At 35.5% G+C, this 23,127-nt stretch overlaps 5 protein-coding genes and 1 pseudogene across 16 annotated transcripts; 3 read left to right on the forward strand and 3 right to left on the reverse strand.

The window, feature by feature from the left end:
- The first annotated feature begins 2,559 nt into the window (after window positions 1-2,559).
- On the forward strand, window positions 2,560-7,958 carry LOC105287274 (flavin-containing monooxygenase FMO GS-OX-like 4). Of its 2 annotated transcripts, XM_011352822.3 has the most exons (7): window positions 2,560-3,813; window positions 4,088-4,315; window positions 5,847-5,988; window positions 6,061-6,372; window positions 6,637-6,787; window positions 6,870-7,144; window positions 7,254-7,958. In XM_011352822.3, exons 2-7 carry the CDS (start codon window positions 4,107-4,109, stop codon window positions 7,464-7,466), a joined length of 1,302 nt encoding a protein of 433 aa, XP_011351124.2. In that variant the 5' UTR covers window positions 2,560-3,813; window positions 4,088-4,106; the 3' UTR covers window positions 7,467-7,958. The 2 variants fall into 2 exon arrangements, with proteins under 2 accessions (XP_011351124.2, XP_026830837.1); XM_026975036.1 differs by having other exon boundaries at window positions 2,560-4,315.
- A 323-nt stretch (window positions 7,959-8,281) lies between these two features.
- On the reverse strand, window positions 8,282-10,570 carry LOC105287275 (thioredoxin domain-containing protein 5 homolog). Of its 2 annotated transcripts, XM_026975038.1 has the most exons (6): window positions 10,492-10,570; window positions 10,042-10,397; window positions 9,769-9,921; window positions 9,513-9,621; window positions 9,129-9,419; window positions 8,282-9,008 (listed from the first exon to the last, which is right to left on the reverse strand). In XM_026975038.1, the coding sequence occupies exons 2-6, from the start codon at window positions 10,218-10,220 to the stop codon at window positions 8,547-8,549; spliced, it is 1,194 nt and encodes a 397-aa protein (XP_026830839.1). In that variant the 5' UTR covers window positions 10,221-10,397; window positions 10,492-10,570; the 3' UTR covers window positions 8,282-8,546. The 2 variants fall into 2 exon arrangements, with proteins under 2 accessions (XP_026830839.1, XP_026830838.1); XM_026975037.1 differs by having other exon boundaries at window positions 10,042-10,547.
- Window positions 10,571-10,688: 118 nt separating this feature from the next.
- LOC105287197 lies at window positions 10,689-13,701 on the forward strand. Of its 3 annotated transcripts, none has more exons than XM_011352705.3 (5): window positions 10,689-11,154; window positions 11,428-11,584; window positions 11,946-12,047; window positions 12,263-12,574; window positions 12,697-13,701. In XM_011352705.3, exons 2-5 carry the CDS (start codon window positions 11,438-11,440, stop codon window positions 12,955-12,957), a joined length of 822 nt encoding a protein of 273 aa, XP_011351007.1. In that variant the 5' UTR covers window positions 10,689-11,154; window positions 11,428-11,437; the 3' UTR covers window positions 12,958-13,701. The 3 variants fall into 3 exon arrangements, with proteins under 3 accessions (XP_011351007.1, XP_011351008.1, XP_011351005.1); XM_011352706.3 differs by having other exon boundaries at window positions 10,689-11,053; XM_011352703.3 differs by having other exon boundaries at window positions 10,689-11,584.
- An 18-nt stretch (window positions 13,702-13,719) lies between these two features.
- LOC105287196 (leucine-rich repeat protein 1) lies at window positions 13,720-15,667 on the reverse strand. Of its 2 annotated transcripts, XM_011352701.3 has the most exons (5): window positions 15,454-15,667; window positions 15,134-15,332; window positions 14,470-15,006; window positions 14,067-14,362; window positions 13,720-13,961 (listed from the first exon to the last, which is right to left on the reverse strand). In XM_011352701.3, exons 2-5 carry the CDS (start codon window positions 15,311-15,313, stop codon window positions 13,733-13,735), a joined length of 1,242 nt encoding a protein of 413 aa, XP_011351003.1. In that variant the 5' UTR covers window positions 15,314-15,332; window positions 15,454-15,667; the 3' UTR covers window positions 13,720-13,732. The 2 variants fall into 2 exon arrangements, with proteins under 2 accessions (XP_011351003.1, XP_011351004.1); XM_011352702.3 differs by lacking the exon at window positions 15,454-15,667 and having other exon boundaries at window positions 13,775-13,961; window positions 14,210-14,362; window positions 15,134-15,447.
- Window positions 15,668-16,507: 840 nt separating this feature from the next.
- LOC105287060 lies at window positions 16,508-19,988 on the reverse strand (annotated as a pseudogene).
- Window positions 19,989-20,552: 564 nt separating this feature from the next.
- LOC105287003 (dynein heavy chain 5, axonemal) lies at window positions 20,553-23,034 on the forward strand. Of its 7 annotated transcripts, XM_020034267.2 has the most exons (5): window positions 20,560-21,276; window positions 21,352-21,729; window positions 21,822-21,896; window positions 22,081-22,288; window positions 22,437-22,890. In XM_020034267.2, exons 1-4 carry the CDS (start codon window positions 21,207-21,209, stop codon window positions 22,101-22,103), a joined length of 546 nt encoding a protein of 181 aa, XP_019889826.2. In that variant the 5' UTR covers window positions 20,560-21,206; the 3' UTR covers window positions 22,104-22,288; window positions 22,437-22,890. The 7 variants fall into 7 exon arrangements, with proteins under 7 accessions (XP_011350678.2, XP_019889826.2, XP_011350670.2 ...); XM_011352376.3 differs by having other exon boundaries at window positions 20,553-21,276; window positions 21,361-21,729; window positions 21,822-22,288; window positions 22,437-22,887; XM_011352368.3 differs by having other exon boundaries at window positions 21,822-22,288; window positions 22,437-22,887.
- The last annotated feature ends 93 nt before the right edge of the window (window positions 23,035-23,127 follow it).

A 23,127-nucleotide genomic window follows, 5' to 3' on the forward strand; every position in this document is an offset into this window, starting at 1 on the left:
AATTATCGGCACGCAATAAATCATTGCAAAGTAATATTGTATTTCTGGACCTGACTCTTTACATCTCATCGTCAATAAAACTAGATCTAACAAGTTAGAGTCTGATTCCCTCTTGTGCCAACTTGATAAACTGTCATATAATAGATGAATGTACCAATGGCTAGAGCAGCATAATTTCTTACAGGATGTATTTTTATGGGATACAATTTTTATGGCGCTATAGTTGTGTGTGTATATGTATGTGTAATTTTACACATACAAAATCCATTAAAGAAATTTTTGTGAATAGTGTCAAAATGATATGAAAAAGTTTTATATGAAAATGATAATTTTTCATATGGAAATTAAAGCATGTTTATACTTTAGTAATATGAAAAGCTAACGTTTTATGTCAAATCTCTGATAATATAATTAATGAAAAAGTAAAACAGTTACATATGAACCACTTAATTCAGAAAAATATAATAATTATATCAAATTAATTTCATCGTTTTCATTCAATTTCATCGATAAATAAAAACTATAATACATTGTTTTTTGCGTCAACCTGTTTTGACTAGTATTCTAATTATCTACTTTTAATTCCCTTACAATGACGACACATGAGTGACAGGAGAATACGCATCGCATTTATCTGCGTCTGATAATTGCGAGAAGGAATTATCTCCAGTGTGCGCTGGTCTGATCTCACAAAATTTCAACACTAATAGGAATCATGCAGATAATGAAGTAGTTATCGGATAGTTATTTACCTCTTATTATAGTAATGATGTAGTATTAATTCATTTAATTCATAGATTCTATCATTTGTGTGTGTCGCATTCTTTTTCTATGAATCTGAAATCAGTTCCTCTTTATTCCATGTGACACTATTTCTCAAAATTGAATGATTAATCTCGAAATATTAATTAATCCTGTTTACAAAATCACTTATATATAATCTGCGTTATGAAATATTTAAAAACATCCAAACTATTATATATTTTATGTTTTTACTATCATTTCTATCATGTACTTTCACGAAAATTGTAAAATGTAATTTATAGTAGTTATAAATTTTGATTTCTTGTTTGACTCATACATATATTTATTTATATATAAATGATAAATAGTTGCCTTTGTCAAATATTGCAAAATGATTGCAACAACGTAACAGAATCCAGTTGTCACATAAATAAATTTCGTAAACTTTGGACGAAACTTTCACAAGCAATAGGCTGATAAGATGCTAGCTTCAACGAAACATTAACTACGTAACATCGGCCGAAAATTACTTTCTTCATAGCGGAAGATTCCTATGTAAACAGAAATCATTATAGAACTGTTTTCTTTCCGAAGAATACTTTACAAATAACTCGCTACGCTTTTCCAATGTTTTCCACTATAACTCGCAGTTGTGTGATAAACAATAAAGCCGCATCTAGAAGAAAACATTGAATAATCATATTTCTGTAATCTATATCAAAATGAACTCTTTCTTATTCAAATTCATTATCATTATTACATAAGACTGTTCCGAAGAATACTGATCTGAAAAATCTGCAGTATTCCAAGTTACATTTTAAACACAATATATTTATGGGGGAGAGGGGAGATACATCTCTGTATCTCTGTAATATATAATAGTATATATATCTACAATCGCATTTAAAATATATGTATATCTACATTAATAAGAATTAATAAGAGACGAAACTTCATTCCGCGTAATTAGTATCTAATTGAGAGAAAGAAAAAACAATACTAACTTATGCTTACATTTGTAATGTATATATCCACGATTTAAATTATACATATACATATAATACTATATTTTACATCGTATCTCCTTTTTTTCTTAAAATACATTCTGTCTAACTACGACGGTTTATATGTGATCGGTTGTTTCATTTGTTCACGATTCTAATAAATGACCGGAGACGATAAAATTTATTATACGATGCAGACATAACATATGTATGATAGCAATTGAAATTCGCAATATATGCAAAACGCATTTATCTTCGAGATGGCGGCACTAAACTAATAAATATGATATCAAGATTAATTTGTAGGAACGCAGACAGATATCTAACATGTCTCTCACATCAATGCTATTTTTATTTTGATTTTTTGTGTTTTGAGATTATCTTTATATTATGCAAATTGATGTAATTATTAGAATTAGACGACTTAATTTCAACATTAAAGCTAGCATAACGCAATTATCAGATACTTGTATCATTCGCAATATTTTTCAAGACGTTTCATCCGTTTTAAAGATCGATTAATCGTGATATACACAAATATACGCAAACGTGCACGCTTGCATGATGCAACTGCACTTCCTCGTTTCTTAAAGTAAGAAGAACCGGAAAAACCGGAGTATTTGTAAAAAAACGAGTAAGGGGACTAATTAAGGTCTTTTAACCAGAATCATTTTAGCCAGAATCAAGGAGATCGGCCAATCAAACGGATGTTTTCTCTTTCGAATTCCTGATATGGTACTTTTTGTCGTGATCAACTAATGATCTCAGATAACCAGAAACTAATTACAGTAATCTTACAATGTATAACTGCGGGAAAACATTATCATTTTGCCTGTTGTAATACGATAAAATATATAATTTTACATTTGCCAAACTAAAAACCCATACGGCACATTTTTTTGGTTCTTTTTCATTTTTGCAACATACCATTTAATTGTCAATTATAGGAGTGTGTAGCAAGATCAAGAACAGAATACAAACGTGATCAGATATACTGCATACAAAGAAGTAGAATACAAATCATCTCATGTTCATTCGATATTGCAAACTGTTACTTTTGATTTTTAAAGAAGCGTGAAATTACTATAAAATGTACAGAAAATTTGGAATATGTATAATTATCGTTTATTTGTTTAATTTGTTTAATGTCTATATTAATTAATAATTATCTGAAAATACATGAGAATTTTAAGTTTTCGAATTTATTACCTTTTAAATAGTAACTATATTATAAAATCTACAATTTACAGAATATGATTATTTAATAAATACAAGGGGCTAATTCACGTACTGCGTTATATGTTAATTCTTACAATTGATTACAACTCTACCTAATTTAGCTAATAACTATCTATTATTAATCTATTATCTATTAATCTTCAAACTATTCAGATTAACGCTCCTTTAAATTTTACTCATCGCGAATTCGGAAATGTTTGTAAATTACTCGAATGTCAATACATATTCTGTAAATTAATCTATGAACTGCGATGGCCTCAAAATTTCCCGCTTCCATTTTTATTAATGAGTATTTAATCGCAGGCTCTCGTAGATCCCTGGGGCACTCCGGTGCTGACTATAAGTTCGCCACGATTTCATCAGAAGAAGGGGATATGCCGTAACTCGCGTTAAAAAAAAGAACGTTTTCCATATTTATGTTAGTTAGCGGGAGTTAGTTGGGGGAGATTGGATGACAAGAGTCCATGGTCTTGCTTTTAACTGGACTGCTTTTAGTCTTAATTCAGCCTTTGACCGAGCGAGTTCGAGAAATCGTACGTCCCCGGCATTTACTGTGCTGAGCATTATTTACGAAGTGTTTCTCTTTTTATTTTCCTTTTGATACATCGGATCAAAGACCCTACTTCATCCGTACTTAGGGCATTTTACGTTTCCACATCGACCAAGATAAGATAAATAAGATAACACGAAGATAGTATTGAAAACTTGTACTTAATCAATTACTGATAGTATTCATATAGTAATCACATAGAATCTGTCGCTTGTTATTTGGAAGGTATTTTATTACTGAGTCAAACAACGAAAGAAAGAGAAAAAAACGTAAGGTGTACGTAATGTTATTTGTATTTTGAAAATACTTCTTTCTGTAGCATCTTTTTTTTTATTAAATATATTAATCAAGGAAGTCTTTAATACGGATAAGGTCCAACGTTTGGACCGAAACGTTATATATCTATATCTTTAATAATAAAAGGAAGAATTCTAAGCACGTACAACCAGCTTTGCTCACAGCAGTTTTTTTGCCTTTTGTATATTAGTTTGAGCTCACTTTTTGTAGTTATAATGGATAATGTAATTTCTTTGGGGATTTTTTGAAATAGGTTTTCTTACCAAGAAATCATGCCGAGTAGCAAAACAAGAATCGCTATTGTGGGTGGTGGAGTGGCTGGTTTGGTGGTGGCCCGTCATGTGGTATCCAAGTTGAATATTTACAGTTTGACCATGTTCGAACAAACTGATGACATCGGTGGTACGTGGGTCTACACCGACGAAACGCATTTCGACAAGCACGGACTTTTGATCCACAGCAGCATGTATAAGAATCTCAGGTGAGCGCACGTGCGTCAAGTGCAAATAAATAAGAAGCATTGGCGAATATTGTTACAACAATGTTGTACTTTTGACAACAATGAAAAAATTAATTGATGGATGTAAGATTTTTTATGCACAGCTTTAATTACAATTCCATCGTTTGATATTAAAGGGATTCAATCAAAAGAACCATATGTACAAACAAAATTTTCAGTTAGAAAAATTAATTGGCAGATTTTTTAGAGTTATATCCTTTTGATATCCTTTAATTAAACAGAATGTAAAAAAATTGAATAATGTAATTGGAGAATGTATTACGCGATTATTATATTAGGTTTAAGGAAAGAAACAAAATTGCGTAAGTGGCGCGCGCCAAGAGGGCACGACTTCGACAGACGCGGTGCCTCGTTTAAAGGCTGAGCTGTATCACTGTCTTAGATCAGTGGAACCGCTTTTCACTGGTTATTCATGAGTTTTAATCAATATATCATATCATATCATTAATTATATCGTACAATCATGAATTAGTTCGGTACAATGTAATAAAATGATACAATTATTATGATTAAAACAAAATTAATTTATATATTCAGACATACAAATAATTGAAGCGCTTTCGCGCATCCACACATTGCAGAGAGAAAGAGAGAAAAAAAAGAAATATTTACATATATATATTTTTTAATTCAATAATTTATATCTCATTAATATACGTATTATCTGTTATCGTCATTCGCTGTTAACAGATGACAACACTTAAAAGACACTTCTTTTTTTCAATCGTGACACAATAAAAAATCTTTATCTGCTCGATTATGGGAAATAAACGTGACATCTGGGCGTGTATGCGTGTGTGTAGACGTACATACATGTGAAACACGCAGTCTAATATATAAGAGCGATAAACTTTCCTGACACGCGATACACTTCGTGACACGTTAACGAGGCAAAGTGTTCCTCGACGAGCAGTTCCGGAAAAGAGGCGAGCACGGAGACGATAACTCGATTAATCGAGCAATATACCGATCAACAATGTACAATAGATCAGAAGCCATCGGGCGACAGTATAGGAGATTCAAGGGCTCTCGCGGAGATATCATGCTTTTATACGGAATCAATTTGCAGAAACGCATATATATAATCGATTTAACTTTTTGCTTCCTAATGTTGTATTAATATCGAATATCAATAAGTAAAAAGTTAAATCTTATCCTATTCTAAAAAAGGCGTGTTAACTTCGTGAAGTTCTTTTTTATCGAATATTGAGGCCTCTTTTCCGCGACGCTGATTGGTTCTCTCGCTTGGCTCGAACTTCGTGTGATTTGAACTTCGTGTTGCGAATGTCAGAATGTCATAGTGGCTGTCAGTGCGGTTATATTGACAATTTTATTTATTATATATTTTGTTTTACTTATAGCGCGCGTAGCGCGCCCCTGTGTGCTAATTTTGAATAAAAAACAAGTGGCAATTGTCTTCTTTGATGCTACATTGCGCGTTCCACATAGGGGGACTATTTAAGAAGAAGTATGATTTTCTTGTTTCTCATAGGACGAACATTCCAAAGGAAGTAATGCAGATACCTGATTTCCCCTTTCGAGATCCGGACGCTCCGTCTTTTCCTAGTCATACTGTGATAAGAGAATATCTCATGGATTATGCAGAGCATTTCAATCTCCGTCCGCATATTAAAGTGAGTCTCCGAGCCACATGGCCCTGAAAATTCTTCTTCTTCTTATTCTTGCTGGACTATGCTCGTTTTTAGTTGAACACTCTAGTGAAGCATATAGAGCCGGAAACCCTGAAGAATGGCCAGACACTGTGGACCGTGACGTACGAGGATCTGGAGACCAAAGCAGAGACCTCGAAAACGTTCGATGCTGTAGTATTGTGCAATGGTCATTACACTGTCGGTCATGTTCCACATATTCAAGGTATCGAGAGCTTCCATGGCGGATGCATACACAGCCATCAGTACAGAGTGCCGGAGGTTTACGCCGGCAAGAAGGTTTGCATACTCGGAGCGTCCTGGTCCGGCATTGATATCGCCGTCGAAGTCGCGCAGTACGCCGATAAAGTACGCATATCCTTGCATCGTTCGTCGCCTTCAGCTAAATAAAATCACTAAAATAAATCAATAATAAATAAAATCATTCTTATAATTATTTTTCTAATAAAATCGCACACGTATTCTTTTATATTACGATTACTAAAAGTTGGGATATTATTCCTAACATATGTTCGCCCTTTGAGAATATAGTGCCTAATTCTTTTACGCAATCTTTATGAGACATAATAACGTATACTCATTGATATGGATTTTTTTTTAATGATAATCTAGGTATATCTGAGTCACAATTTACCGGAACAGATTGACTCGAAAATGTCGAGCAACGTTGAGCAGAGATCCGGCGTCGAATCTATCCAAGGAAGCGTCTTCACCTTCCGCGACGGTACCCGCGCGGAAGTGGACGATTTCATATATTGCACCGGTAATAATTGAAGCTCTTATCAGCCAGGAGAGACTTTAATGCAACTTTACATTCTTTATTCATGATAATCAGTCTCCCTCAGGTTACGAGTTCACGTATCCCTTTACGTCGACTAAAGTTGAGATACGTACCGACGACAATCACGTTGAACCCATCTACAAGCACCTGGTGCACATGGACTACACGAGTCTGTTCTTCATGGGCGTGCCGGCGATCGTGATACCATTCCCGATGTTTCACATTCAAGCGCAATACATCCTCGGGATACTCGAGGGTCGTGTCCAGTTGCCGTCGGCGCAACAAATGCGCGAGGAAAACGAGACAGAGAAGCGGTCCTTGTTAGCTCAAGGCATTCTGGTAAGATTCACGATTAATTTCTCAAGATTGTAGAAAGAAGAATTGCTAAAAGATGATAAAAAATAAGAGGAAAAAAATTTATATAATTTCTCTCTTTTCTCCATTACAGTTGAGACACATCAACAAGTTGAAGGATAGGCAGTGGGCTTATTACGACGAAATCGCGGCCGCCGCAAATGTGCCGAGTTTCCCGCCAGTAGCCAGGAAGATCTTCGATCACGTCAGCGAGATGCGCAACATAAACTTTACGACTTATAAGAATTATCAGTATCACATCATCGACAGCGAGAACTTCAGCGTGTCTTGTAGTAAGCCTTGTTAGGGTCTACGTGAAAAAAAAAAAGAGAAGTGAAATATTAATTTCGCAGAACGATCGCGAAAGCATCCGGCTCCGGTTTTCATTGCGAATTTTATCAGCAAGTCATCGGCAAGTTGCTCAATTGTTACGATCGATCTTATTTCAAGCTGAAAGAAACCTTCGCGCAATTTGCAAAAGGATGTTATTTCGATCTTATCGGCGATTTGTTGCGATAATGAGGCTCGACCGAAAGCATCGAACTCATTTATTAACGTGACGATGTTTACCACACACTATGACGCGCTTTTACGTGGCATCGACTCGCAATACAGCTTGTTATACACTAAACGATACAGAAAAGATAACCGAGACAGAAACGCAGGGTTATCGTGTCGCTACGCTTGCAATATATTATGAACTTATTAGACATATATATAATTATATATAGTCTCATTAAAATGATTCCCGTCATCGGAAATCTTTATATTGCAAATAAAAGACCAGCAATCATACACGCAGCATGCGCGACGTGAGTTTTGCACCGCGCGCACAGTTGCGCGATAAGGCTCGATTGATTTTGTCCTTGCTTTCAGCCTTGCTGACTTAATCACTATGCGTCAACGCTGTATCAGAATTAAAACATTCGGAAATATTAAAAATGAGGGACACAATGTAATCAAGCGGAGAGACGGAGAGCGAGGGAGTCGATCGTTGCTCTTACCCTTCTTTCATCATTTTCTCTCTAGTCTCAGAATTTTAATCGATTTCTTTAACTTTATTAGGAGTCTTTAAAAATAAGACGAGAAAAGGGAAGAGCTAGGCGCAACGCAAATGGAATAGGATAATCGTAAAGATATATTTTGGAAATACAGTTTCTTCTTTTTGACACAGGGAGGTACATCCTGGTACGTTACTTCAATGTACTGTCGCTGTTTCTCTTTTTCAATGTAAGATATAAAAATGAAAAAAGTTGCTATTCGCTGTCTTTGGATATTAAGTAGATTATGGATCGACACGCACGCGTATATACATATGATTAAATTAGCTACTTAAAGTACTATCGGGAATATATTATCGACTCGTCTCGGCGCCTCGACAAGTCGATTACAATTCATCGTGTACCTGGTACTGCGTCAACACGTACTCGTACAGATCCTCGAGATCACGTGACCCGTTGTACTCGGTAACCTTATGCCCGTCCCGGTATAAGTACAACGTAGGGAAACCCTCGACCTCCTGCTCATTGCACAGCTGCTTGCTCGCCTCGAGCGTGCAGTCGACCTTAAGAATGTTCACGTTACTGTTGGCGATGAACTTCTTGTTCAACTCGTCCCACGTGGGCGCCAAGCGTTTGCAGTGTCCGCACCAGGGCGCGAAGAATTTCACGAAGGAGAGGCCCTTCTTGATGCTGAGCTTGAAAGTGTCGGGTGTCAGGCTGAGCATGGTGTTCGGCACCTCCGCGCTGCCTCCGCTCTTCGGACCCGATGCGGCATTCGCGTTGGCCAGCATCGTCGACACGTAGGCCTTCAGCTCTTCGTGAGTACGTTGACCGGTGTACTTATCTATCTAAAAATTTCAGTTTCACTTGTTTACACAGAAAAATATGAAGGCTTGAAAAATGTATTAAGATCACGTTCCCTCGTTTGGAGAAGGAACCAAAGGGATCGCTCTGAATATCGTAGATACCTTCTTGCCGTCTTCGATCCACAGCAATGTAGGATAGCCCTTAATGTCAAATTGGCCGCAAACGCTGCGATGGCGGGTGCAATCTATCTTCGAAATACCAACTACATCGTCATTACGAAGACTGTTCGCCAATTCCTCCCAGATCGGTGCTAATTTCTGGCAGTGTCCGCACCAAGGTGCGTAAAACTTGACGAAGTGATGCCCAGAAGAAACGTGTTTCTCGAACGTCTGCTCCGTTAACTCCACTAGTCCATTTACTGGCTCTGGAGGGGAAGGTACAACGTCGTTGGCCTAAAGAATGACCAATTATAACAATATAATGTAAAAGTGATGAAAGATAAAAATGTAATTGTAACAATAAAAGGAGACGAATGATATATATACCACAAAAGAATTGTCTAGTTGATCATTAATAAAAGACGTCAGTGAAAGTAAATCTCGGGTTCCTCGGAATTTGATGCCTTTGGTTTCTCCAGCTTTGTAAAACTTGAGCCTGCAGTTCCCAAAAGATTAGACAATATGATTATAATATATAATGCAGAATAATTTTAAAGGATTTATATATATATATATATATATATATATATATATATATATATAAGTAGTAATATATTTTTGATGAAATTTCATGAAATCTTACGTGGGATAGCCAGTGACGTCTTGCTCACTGCACAAAGTGCTTTCCGTTGTACAGTCGACCTTAGCGATTCTTATATTACCAGTCTCCTCTAACACATTTGAGATCTCCGCTAGCTGCTCCCATGTAGGCTTAAGTCTTTGGCAGTGACCGCACCTTGAAAAATGTTTATGCTCAGAAAAGCGAATAGCAATTCAGCCAGAGAGACTGTCACGTCTCTAATCTTAATATCGATGACACGGCAATGCACGTGAGACACATTTGTTGTACACTTACCAGGGTGCGTAGAACATAATGAAGTGATTCCTCTTTGCAATCTCGCTAGAGAAGTTCACACTGGTGTACTGAAGGGTATGCACGTCCTCGTCGTGACCACTGCTGACTTGACTCAACATAAATAGCAAGAGCAGTACTTGTCGTTTCGACGTGATGAAATTCGAAGGACCGGCCGCCATTGTTAGCCGCCTTTGTACGAGCGACGCACAATTCCCGAGCAGAATTCCGTGGAGGAGGATAAGCAGGACAATGAACGTGGTCCTATGAAGCTCTCTTTCAGAGAGGGTCTTTCATTTGTGCTGCCTTTTTAATGTCGCGGATACGCCGATCACGGAGATATCGTGCTGGACGTGATGCTGTCGAATGAACACTTATGTAACACAGTGTTCTATAAAACAACGAATAATATTTTACGTGTCGCGTATTCGAGAAATTGAAACACTCCTTTACCCACTGGCCTGTTGCTCCGTGACTCGCGCGAACGGATCGAATCGCCGATTCCGCCCCCCATATGATGGTCAGCCAGTAGCGACAATCACGGAACCAGAATTACCCTAATGCAATTTCTCTGCACCACTTTTGTCACTAAATTTGTTAATTGATCACTAGATTTCTTTTTCTTCGAGCGAAACGCGAAAAATAGCTTGATTCGCAGTAAAATTAGAACCAAGAAACTTAGCTCAAGGACTGGAAGTCTGGAACAGAATAACCAAAACATTCTTAATGTTTTGTTTATGAAAACCCAATTTATTCAGATGAATATTTTTTTACTACTGGCGTCGACTAGAGATATCTAGATACATCGTACATACCAATATTTGAAATACCGAATTATCGATAGATAAAAAAACGCTAACGTAAACATGAGCTCCTCGCAGAGACGCTTGGTGATGACAGTTCCCTTCAGTTCCTTTGTATTATGCGTACGCGCAGAGTAAGAAAGTTTAAAAGTTGAGGCATTAGCAGTGATATCTTTGGTTATCCTCTCGACGTTTCGCCAGTAATTTATACGGTGAATCGAAAAACTCCGATTATTCCTTCTTTGCCAAAGAAGAATTGATGGAAACAAATATAACTTAACCATAAATCTGCTTTAAGTTATAACTGTCAAAAGTAATGTTTTGATTATTATAGACATCATTTCTATATAAAACTGCAAGTCTTATCTTTTTTTTTGTTACAATCTTTAGAATCTCAGTATTTTTTAAATTTTTCATACATATAAAATGTCCAAAACCTTAATAGAAAAACTTACATTTGAGGAGAATTAAACAAAGCACGTTCAAAAATATAAAGAGGCATCTTAAACCATATTAAAAGAGTTTTGTTATTAAATCCAACTGTGAAAACTGCATATAGTGTAATAAGTAATAAGCTACATTTTAGATTTTTGGAAATGGCTCTGTTTAATGATATCAAGAAGGCAACTTCACTTAACTGGATGGATAATAATGCACACGTTTTGCGATTGCAAGGATTGAGTCAAGCTGAAAAAGATCGGAAAATGAATGACAGAAAAGTAAAAAAACCACGAAACATACACGTGAGTATATACTAGTATACATGTGCAGAACTTCAGAGTCCCATTGCCTATATCCAGACATGGGGATTTCTTTCTCATTTGTACATGTGTTACGCACATGCATATGAGACCTATAGTTTCATGCCAGTTCTGAATTGGTGTGTTAGAAAAGTTCCTTTTCTAAGATATTCTTAGTAATTTGCCATTGCTTTCTAAGAGCAAAACAAGTATGTAATTTTCAGTTTTGCTGGTAATCAAATTTGGAGTCTTTGGGTTTGTAGACCAGCGCATCGTATACTATACCACACTTTGCCTTGTGCATAATAATGTAAATTTACTTCGTACACTTATATTTTTTACAAACAGTTATTTTTATTTTCAGTTAGTAGAACCTGAAACTTGTGACAACACTATTGATGACATTATGATTGATGAAATTAAACATAATTTTGATAGACATGAGATTTCTGCTGCTATTAAAGAGGTATGCCTTTTATTTTATTTGTTAAAAAATAACTAAAACATATATCTAATGTTCTTCTAGAAGTAAAAATAAAAATTAAATAATTCAGTAAAAACGTTGAGATAACATTGACTTTTATCTTGCCAAAGAATACATAGTGAAAAATGTGTTAATGCATTTTTGAGGAAATTTTGTAAACATATAGGAAAATCAAGTACAAGTAGTCGATGTTACAGGTAAATGGTGGTGTCGATCTCTCAAATAAACATTGGGAAGAAGTATGGTCAAAGCGTCTTCAGGAGAAAATTCTTTCTGAGAAAGAAGTAAAATTGAAATTTCCTGGACATAATGATGCAAAAGCTCCTGAAAACCATTCCAAAGATAAAGAGTTAAGCCATCGTTCGATTAAAAATATAGATTTGCTCAATAAATTGCATAGAAATGCTGCTATTATGAGTCTTGTAAAAATGAAGAAGATTTCATTGGAAGATATAATTGGTCCAAGCAGTATATACTTGGTAGAAACGGAAAACCAGTTGGACTCTTTGGTAAATATAAATAAACGTTTTTTCAAGCATAAAATATTACATGTTTGATATATATAATTTTAGAATATATTTTGAAACAATTACATATCACAAAATTGTAAAAGATATATTTTTCACTATAGTATCAAGATCAAACTTCAACAGCAGCGTCCAATAATGTAGTGGATAATGCTCGATATCAGGTAGAATCGGTTCCTCACCGTGATGATCCTGACATCTTCGTTCATCCTTTGCTGCAACGAGACAAAGAACAATTCAAGGGCATAGATTTTACTTTACCAAGGCTAGGCAAAAAGGTTGTAGTAAAACCACCAGAATTTTTCCTCGCAGAAAATGACGATAAGTATTTTGATTTCGTGAAAAAGAAGAAAAATACACCGTAGATTAAGATAGAAGGGTGTAGAGATGGCAAGTGTTTGTTTATCATGTCAAGAGATATTGTGCAAATTTACAAAAAGTACAAAATAATGTCAATTCGTTGTCCAACGAAACGTGTGTGATAAGGAATAAATATTTCAAAATAAATAGGTGTTCAATAGGTGCTCTTGTATTATTTAAACTAATGAGTTGAACAAATTTCTACTGAAATATAAAGATATGTGAACACACGGTGTAATTTAGGATTAAAGAAATCTAAAATTGCAATTCATAGAGAAAGCGGTGACTAAAACATAAGCTTAAATTAAGGTACGATTTATATATGTTAGCATATAATACATTTAATTTAATCTCGATATAAGAAATCTTCTGTGAGATCTCTATATGGAGATATTATTGATCTTTATAAATTTTAACTATAAAATACACGTTTTCTTATATAATTTAAGAATAAAGAAATCTCATGGAACAATTTATAGAGAAAGTGATGACCAAACATGAGCTTAAGAAAAAATTTATACATGTTAGGATATTGAAAACAAAATATATACAAAACGCGATGTGCAAAAAAAATTTATTTTTACTTTAAGATTAATATTAGGCATAACGATCTATTAATAACGTAGCAAAATACATTTAAGGATAAGTAATTGCGTGCAAGTAAAATATAATTTTATACGGAGTGTAGAGTTATATAATTGCATGTTTTGTACAAAATATTAAGTTAATAAATGCTTTGTGGTTCCAAATAATTTTTTATGCATATGTTACATTCCATTTTTACAATGAATTTATTAATCGTGAACAACGTAACGAACAGTAGTAATATTCTAGTATCAAGGGGTGTTCTGTATGTGTCATTATTATATCAGAAGCTATTTGGTCTGTAGGCACCATATGCATATGTACATAATAACTGAAGCAAGCAGTTCTACATGTGCTGCAGTAGTTTGCGTCATTCAAAAATTTGACCAATGTGTATGGTATTAGACTGGCATCGTACGCTTGCCTGCAAAAATATTAAACGTTATTTTATCTGATGTACATTATACATCTCTTAAGAATAATTTTATATATTTGAGGAGTAGAAAATATTTAAAAAAAAACAACGAACTTAGATCTTAGAAAATGTCTAGCTGACAATTCAGTGAGCCTTGGCATTTCCATTTTAAGAACGACGTCTCTCTGTCCATCGATGTTTAAAAATGAATTTTGTGAAACGTTTAGATAACGCAGTCTTAAATGTTTTATACTTGCTGGTAAACATAACAACTTGTTTCTCGATACATCCAGATATTCCAAGCTGCTCAATGTTCCAATATTGCCTGGTAAGCATAACAACGTGTTTTCGCAAGCTTTCAAATTTATTAAAGCATTTAATTGCCCAATTTGTATCGGTAATTCAGTCAGCTGTAAATAACGACACATTATTAATAGTAAGTTACATTTTCACACAGATAATAAAACTTATTAGTTGCTTGTGTGATGTATCTTCATTATTGCAGAATATAACTCACGAAATTGTGACTTATATCTAATATACGCAAGTTATTTTTAATGGCATCCGATTCCAGCCATGCCCATTTGAATCGCGGAGATTTGCCAAATTGATTCTGTGCCAGAACGAGATGCTGGAGATGCGGCAAGGTACCCAATTCTTTAGGTAGAAAGGAGAGCTTATTGTCTGACAAGTCTAAAACCCTCAGATTTTCTAATCTTAGAATTTGTCGATCGAAGGATCGTATACCCAACGCAGTCAGAAATAATTCCTCTGTGGTTAATGGAAAACCTTCCAGAGTTGGATATTCAGATTTCTTCTTTACAACAACTTTGACTTGTGGTTTTGCAAAGTCTTTTGAGTTTACTGTGGTCGAAAAGTAATCAAAGTCTTGCGAGCGGCCTTTCATTATTTGACTTAGAACGCGTAGGAAGGCCTTCAATCTAATAACATTGCTATTATGAACAATTAAGTCGTGAGGAGGTTGCTGCAGTCTTATCGTAGCTTTGCCATTGTTGATAAATTTTGTGAACATGTGTGCTACGTTGTCAATAATCTGAAAGTTAAGTATAAGTTAATACATAAAGCATACATGGTGTGGAGTGGCAAAAGGTGTTCATTTTATGAGGCTGAAAAGATACAAACAATTCATGTGGTTAGGCAAAGGAGTCGTTGCAAATTACCTTGTACTTGGTGCCTTGTTTGTTCTTTCGCGTTTGCAAAAGCAAGTACGGTTCATCATTTTCAGATTTCCTAGAGAATGCTAATATAGAGCGATGCGATCTTTCCTTCGTGGGCTTCACGACAGGTAAACATTCGGTAAGTGTTCTGTAGTTGACTTCAACATTGCATTCTAATCTCATCGTCGTTTCTCACATGGATCTAACAGAAAAGTCTCAAATTTATAATTGCGTCACTATCGACATCGAGTGTTCTTTGAAATGCAACTAAAGTGGTGGTTTTCCTCAAATATTTGTTAAACTAAACTGATAAATAATCATACCAACGATCGACACACACTGAACTGAAATACACGCGCCAAATTATTATAGGAATGCGTAGTATTGCTAGTGGAACTAGTAACTGCTAGGGATTAAACTTCTTTACGCATGACTGCAATCTTCTTGGCTCTGCGCACAGCACGTGACTAGAGACCCTATAATAACTTAACCTCTTCTGACGCACTCGCGCATGCTCATGACAGTCCATCACCTGTGAAGTACAAGATAGTTTATGACAATTTATTTTTGTGATATATAACCAACTTTTTATAATACATAAAGTATTTATTTAATTAGTTATATAATAATTTATTATTTATGTTTATATTTATATATTCGTATGATTCAAATTATGAGCAGAAGTTGCTCAGATCTGAAGGACCGATCACAACTGGATATCTCATGGCAAGACTCTTATTAGAGGGTCTCTAGTCCCAGTTAAAACACGAGCGTGACCCAGCGTGATCGCTCTCGGCCCTCACCGCACGTGCATCGAGCGAATGATCTTTTAAACGCTTTAGACGTTAAAAATATTTGAACATAGTAAAAGGTTCATATTTTAACCTCCAAAAAGACCGAACATCCTATCTTTCTTATTTTAGTAGAAAAAAAATCACAAAGAATGCTCATTTTCGAGGCCGAGATATGTATATGCCCCCTTAAATCAACCTACAAAAACACACGAGAACAATATTTACTTCTTGAAACCAGAGAGGAAGCTGAGTCTCATGTATTTTTATAGGTTGATTTAATGTCGAAAGCGGTTAGAAGATCGCTCGCTCGATTCTAGTGCATGATAAGTAAATCTACATAATAATTAGTTATTATTTTCGCAGAATGTGAATAACATTCTTTAGCATCAGTGAGTGTATAATACGTACAGTAAAAATCAAGCTTTTAGTACAACATTCATTGAAATACTGTTTTGTTAGCAACCTCTCAAAATTTTACAGTGCATTCTAATTTATATATTATTAATTAATTGTACAAAAACTGTTAGGATACCCAAGGATGAATCGGGAGAACAGTCACGGTCGATCAAAACGTGTATACGTGTTTATCACAAATTAAACTTTATTATGCTTTATAAATCAAGATAGCTCGTAGTAGTGCGATAAGCGGATCAGAGTCGAATAATGGGACGCGACAAGAGCTTGACAAAAGGTGAAGCGTAGTCGCGTGTAGCCGAAAAAAAAGCGACACACCGCGGATCGATTAATTGGCACGAACGCGAGGTATCGATAAATCACAACAAAGCATAAACGATAGGCATCGATTGATGCCGTCCAGACTGAGTGTGTGCATGGCCGTAAAATTCAAACTTCTTAATAAAAACAAATAAATTTCTACTTTAATAATACATAAAGCACAAAGCCACTCATAGCACTTACAACTTATTGGTTTTAATCTCTGTCCAATGCAATCAATTTTTTCATATTTTACACGATTCAATGTTCGTTGTAAATTGTAATATATTTCAATCGCGTATCATTCAAAATCGAAAAACAATTAGTACAAGTCTAATCAGGATAAGTGATGCTAAAATTCTGTTCCCAAACAAATGTAATAATCGTCACAAAAACCGAGTTCACAAGTTATTTATATTTCGTTCTTACTTTGAGAATTCAATTATTGAAGTATACGTTCTTCTGACATTTAAAAAAATTTCGTTTCTTCACCATTATCCTGATTGAATTCCCATGTCGTACAAAAGGATAGAAATAAAAAAATGCTGTACGTTATTCCGTTTTATTAATAATAGATAGATGGACTATAAATTCCAGCACTTTCACATCCCTCGGACGACAGCTGCAGAGTCGATCATTCGTTCGTGCTTTCCTCTCAGGTCACGCATCCTGATATAACTAGCACGCAGTTGTCGAACTCCGCAAACGGAACAAAAATTCCCCGCAAGGCAGCTTGTGAACAGTTTCTTTCAATAATATTCGTGTCGCCAATTCCTAATGCATTATATTACAATTTCCCCTCTTTTTTTTGTGAAAAGAAGGCTGTCTATGGGTACAGTCGAAGTCACGCTTCCAAGCGATTAGTTATTTCGGATTCAGATAATTTTAACTATATGATGCGATTCGAATATTTGTCACATATAGGGTACGGTCGAAGTCACGCTTCCAAGAAAGCGTTGGCTGAAATGGATTCTGATTATGAATACGACGTTACAATTCTGAAAAAGGCGAAACAAACGAATTCAGCCTAGTTCATTATCCCGATTAGTTATTTGAAATAAATAATCGGAATAATGAACTAGGGTAAGAGGTACAGTTATTGATAGGGATACAGTTATTGACACATTAACTCTTTTAACTTAAATTTCTCGTCACATGCACGACGCTCGTACGCAAAGTTTATATGCTCGTACAAAGTACCTTTTCGCCAACAGATTTACTGAGTTATCTTAGATTTCTGTCATTGCGTTTCGAAGTGGGCAGCAAAAACATGCACTGATCTATTCGGAGCATCGCCAAGAGTGGGTCAGTGATTGTTTTTGCTACCGCTTCGAAATGCAATGACAAAAATCTAAGACAACTCAGTAAATTTATTGGTGAAGGAGTACTTTGTACGAGCATATGAACGTTTCACACAAGAGCCATGCATGTGTCGAGAAATTTCAATTAAAAAAATTAATGTGTCAATAACTATATTCGTGTCAATGATTGTATCTCTTACCCTAGTCTGAATTCGTTTTTTCGCCTTTTTCAGAATTGTAACATCGTATTCATAATCAGGATCCATGTCAGCCAACGCTTTCTTAATATCCCTTATCTTGCAACGCTTTCTGTCCATCACGACGCATACGGTACTGTCTCTCGGATTTCTTCTCACGGGAGTCGGGACATCTACAAGTTCCGTGCGCGGACTTTTTCTGACTTCGTCCACGGGTTTCTTCAATTTTTGGGGAGTTGATTTCGAAGGATTTGCTTGAGTCGCTTTGCCGATGCTGTCCAATCTCAGTTTCCCGTCCGGATTATGATTTAGCTTCTTCAGTCCGCTCATCAAAACGTAAAATTTAACGAGACACCGTATTACGAAAGGACGTCCTTCAACTTTTCGTAACACGGTGTCTCGTTAAATTTTACGCCGCTCAGCAGAATCATGAATTTATGGACAGCCTGCGGAGCCGATGGACGGAAACATTTTTTCAGGAAACCGTCTATGTTCGCGAAAGCGTTCTCCTTCTCCTTCTGCACGGTAGGTGGATTCAGCAATTTTTCCCATAGTAACGAGCCACATAACCAGAGGATCATGTTGTAACACAAAATTTCAATATCCCCACGTTGCGTTGGTTACTAAACAACAGAAAAAGTGATATTTAGAATAGAAAAAAATATTTAGAATACATGACTAGTTTCTGTGAATTCTTCATTCTTACCTCCCATGTGAGCATCTCTGCTCGTATACTGTAGAGTGCCATTATGTGCTTTCTTCAGATCAACTTTCAATTTGGTGCTCGTCGTGGAGTGAGATGCCAGGCCAAAATCGACCAAGTAGACTTGATCACGGGAATTCAAATCCAATAGTAAATTCTCACCCTTGATATCGGCATGCACGTAGTTATTGTGATAGATGTATTCTAATATATCTATCTAGAAATAAATATGAATATATGTAACGCACACACACGTAACGAATTACAAGCTCCATAGGATATAAATAATATTTCTTTTCTGATTGTCTTACTATTTGCAAGGCTAGTTTATACACTATGTGTTCTGGAAACTACCTGTTATTTTCCTCGAATATCTTCCACAAATCTCTTCCATATCGGTCGATTACCAGAAACTGATATTTCGTATTTTTGAACTCGTGACTTCCAGAAGCGACGCACCTGGGCATTCCAAGCGCACTGAGCTTCTTCTGCCAGCTATCAACTAAAAAGATATTGCAATATGTTTATCAAATGCTTCGTTATACGATTGATAACAATTTTGGGAGGACATATTTGTAAAACAAGCATGAAAGATAGCAGAATGATATTTTAATGTCAAACTTACTCTTGCTGGGCTTGCAATTCCTCATGAAAAGTGCATTTCTACAAATAATGGACCATTTCCACCTGGTTCCTAAAAATCAAATCAAATCACTTGCAAGTGTATAATTAAATAGTCATTGATACACTGCCGACAAAAGCCATAATACTTACAATTTTTATAACATTAGGATGTTCTTTCGGATTTTTTCCAGTATATGGTGCCGCTGTAATTAACCATTAGATATCATTTAAGCAGTATACATAAAAGAAAGTTCAATATTATTTTAATAACAAATATATTACACAAAATAATTCAGTTCAAGACGTAAAGTTGTTAAGTACATCCAGTATTTTTTAATATCCGTTTTGTTTACACCAGTAAGCCCATAGTGGTATCGACCGACGTGACTTCCACATTATCGCAAATAATAAATTAATAACATGGCCCTTCGATATATTCGTGAGGATCTCGCCAGCCGGTAACGGCTCGGGCATCAAGTAACCGCCTTTTTTATTCGGTGCTCGCTTCGCTGCTTTTGCTGCCATCGCCGCACCTTCGTATAATTAGCAGACAAATATGATAAATCTTAATTGTTTTATTGCAATCGTTTGGGAAAGTTTAGGAAACCACTTTTAGAGTTTGGGAAATAATAGTTTTTTTATAATTAATAATAGGCTATTTTTGGGTCAGAACTTTTTAAAAAATTAGAAGAGTACAAGCAAAAGTGCAGACATTGGAGGATTTACATACAAGGAGACCAATATTCCGAGAACAAGCAATATGTGATACACTTACCTGAGAGACGAGTCCACTGCTCGTGACCGTCCTCGCCGCGCCGCTTCTGACGAATATACTCGCGAACACGCGCGTCGATATATCCATCTCGGTAACAGCGAGCGAAGCAATAATAGAAGCGAGCGAGATGAAAGTAAACAGGGTGGAAAAAAAGTTTATCGGGATCGAGTTCTTCTCATATGTTGTTATTATTATATCCCTCTCGCTCGCTCCTATATTCGTATACACTTGACCGGAATTGAACGTAATTTTAAGGAACTGCTATATGCAATCGTTTGTATTTCGTTTGAAAAGTAATGAAGTGTGATTAAAAAGGTTCGTGAGTCCCTCAGTTAATTATAAATAATTAATTATTTTTGCTTAACGTATTTAGCCGGAACAGATTAGCCGGAATAACTTCAAACGATATTTTTGTATGGAATCGTTTGTATTTTGTTTGTAGAGTACTGAAGTGTGATTAAAAAGGTTTGTGAGTCCCTCAGTTAATTGTAATTAAATGTTTATTACTCGGTAGTTAGTCGGAATATAGATTTTAGTTCCTCACGTTAAAAGAAAAAGGTGCCATTGTTCCCTGAAATTCTATTGACAGTTTCCCTTCTATGGTATTGAGAGTTGATGTTGCACACGTAATTCATATGGTTTATCGATGGCCTGTTTTAAAAAGTTATCCTTTTAAGGAAAGGCATTTGATTACATAGGATCAAGTCGTATGATCTACAATATGAAGCAGAACAATTTTAACGCTCTCGGTGGGATTAATCTGAAGTTGGATGATATCAAGAGTGTGATCGAGTTTGGCCAACTGGGCAAAGGGAAAATAGTTCTCCATAGCAGCAGTAAAGATGATACCACAGATCGTTTGAGTAAAGTGTTGAATGCATCGATTCTAAATGATAGCGTACCACCTACATCTGTGCAAAGTTTTCTGGAGGCGAGGCCCAGTCTAACGATTGTTGTTATAACCAATCATGGAAAAAACTTTAAAAATCGATACTACAACACTATCTTGGACGACGGGGAAAATCTTGGTTTTAATAGGTACACAATCTGTTCGATTTCGACATACGTTTTATGCATTTTTCATTATTGAGATTTTCGTGTATCATGTTTTAGAAATGATAGTGACGGGCGAGTCAGCGCCGCAGTCTGCCGATCTGCCGATACCGCTGGAAGATCTCGTCGCAGAAATGTTATATTGCTACATCCAAAGTGCTAAATGCACTCGGTTTCATGCAGCCTCGACATCCGGTGCTAAATTGATCAATCAGATTTTGCCACTGTACGTCAGTGTGCACCGAGCGCCCAATGCCGCGACGACGTTAACTGGACAGCTTCTAGCCTTGCTGACTGGCGAGAAACTCAGCGACATGAATGAAACGACTTGTTACAAAAACCGCCTCGCATGGATGGGTGGATACAATTTTACAGAAATATGCATAAACTCAACCGTCAATTATAGTATAGCTGTGAGTCCGGCATTTATCATCGATGGTAAGTTATGCGTAAACTACTTGTGCATCGCATGTTTTCTGAAAGATTCTCTTGAATAATGGTTTTAGTTAATCCTATTAATACCTTGTTAGGACTTAACATTTATTATCATTTTTTAATTGGACTAGACGTTGAAAAAACGTGGAATGTGACAGATCTGACTACTGGTAATAATATGATGGTTGTTATTAATTAAGATTCATTGATCTTCTCTTAGGATCAAAAGTAGGAGAAAACTACGGATCCTTACAAGAGAAAAATATATGTATAAATAGATTAATGTACAGAATATGCAGTGATGATTAAACACAAGATTAAACACTACCGTGTCTCTTGATTGTTCTACAATAGCTATCTGGAGAAAAAACGTATGATGTTTCCGAGATTTTTCTTCGTTTCTGACCCTGCGCTCTTGGAGATACTTGGCCAAGTGTCTGATTCTCACATGATACAAAATTACTTGCTCTCTATCTTTGATAATACACGCTACGTCACGTTCCACGATGTTGAATATGATAAAATGACAGCTATCATTTCATCAGAAGGTGAGACTATACTGGTAAGTATTTAATTAAGTTAAAACAACATTTTTATACATACATATATATATATATATATATATATTGTCTATAATACAAATTATTATAATTGTAAGTTTAAATTTTGAGAAATTAAATTTTAATTTGTTTGCAATATATTTTCTACAGCTTGAGAAAGCAGTAAGAGCAAAAGGTTCTGTAGAAATATGGTTGATGCAATTATTACAAACGTCGCAGTTTTCATTGCGCACTATTATCCGTCAATGCTATAGTATTATCAACGATGCAAACTTCAATCTGCTGATCTTTCTCGACAAGATGCCTGCCCAAATAGAATTGTTAGGCATTCAAATGATCTGGACACGAGATAGCGAACTGACTTTAGCTCAAGCTCGTGCTGATAAAAAGATCATGTTCGAGACGAATAATAAATTTCTTGATCTTCTAAATACTCTAATCGATCAAACTACAAGGGATCTTACTAAAATAGAACGTACAAAGTTTGAAACATTGATTACTATACACGTGTACATATTCTACATATGACTATCGGAGTCGGCTAGTTCCTTATGTCAAAGTTCAGGCGTTATATTAAATTAGTAATAAAACTTGTCTTGTAGATTATCCTACTTCTTTATCCCATAACACTACAATAATACGTTTTTTGTAATTCTGTAATGATAAGTTTAATATTAGATATTCCAATTGCTGTAACACATTTGATTAACAGCCCAGTTGTATAATATATTAATAAATAAAAACTACGTACAATATTCTACATAGAGAGAATATAATATCAATGATTATTATCTCAAAACTTTTAAGCTTTTAATTAGGAATTGGTAAATAAAAATAACAA

Source organism: Ooceraea biroi, chromosome 14 (genome assembly GCF_003672135.1).
Source record: "Ooceraea biroi isolate clonal line C1 chromosome 14, Obir_v5.4, whole genome shotgun sequence".
Lineage (NCBI taxonomy): Eukaryota > Metazoa > Arthropoda > Insecta > Hymenoptera > Formicidae > Ooceraea > Ooceraea biroi.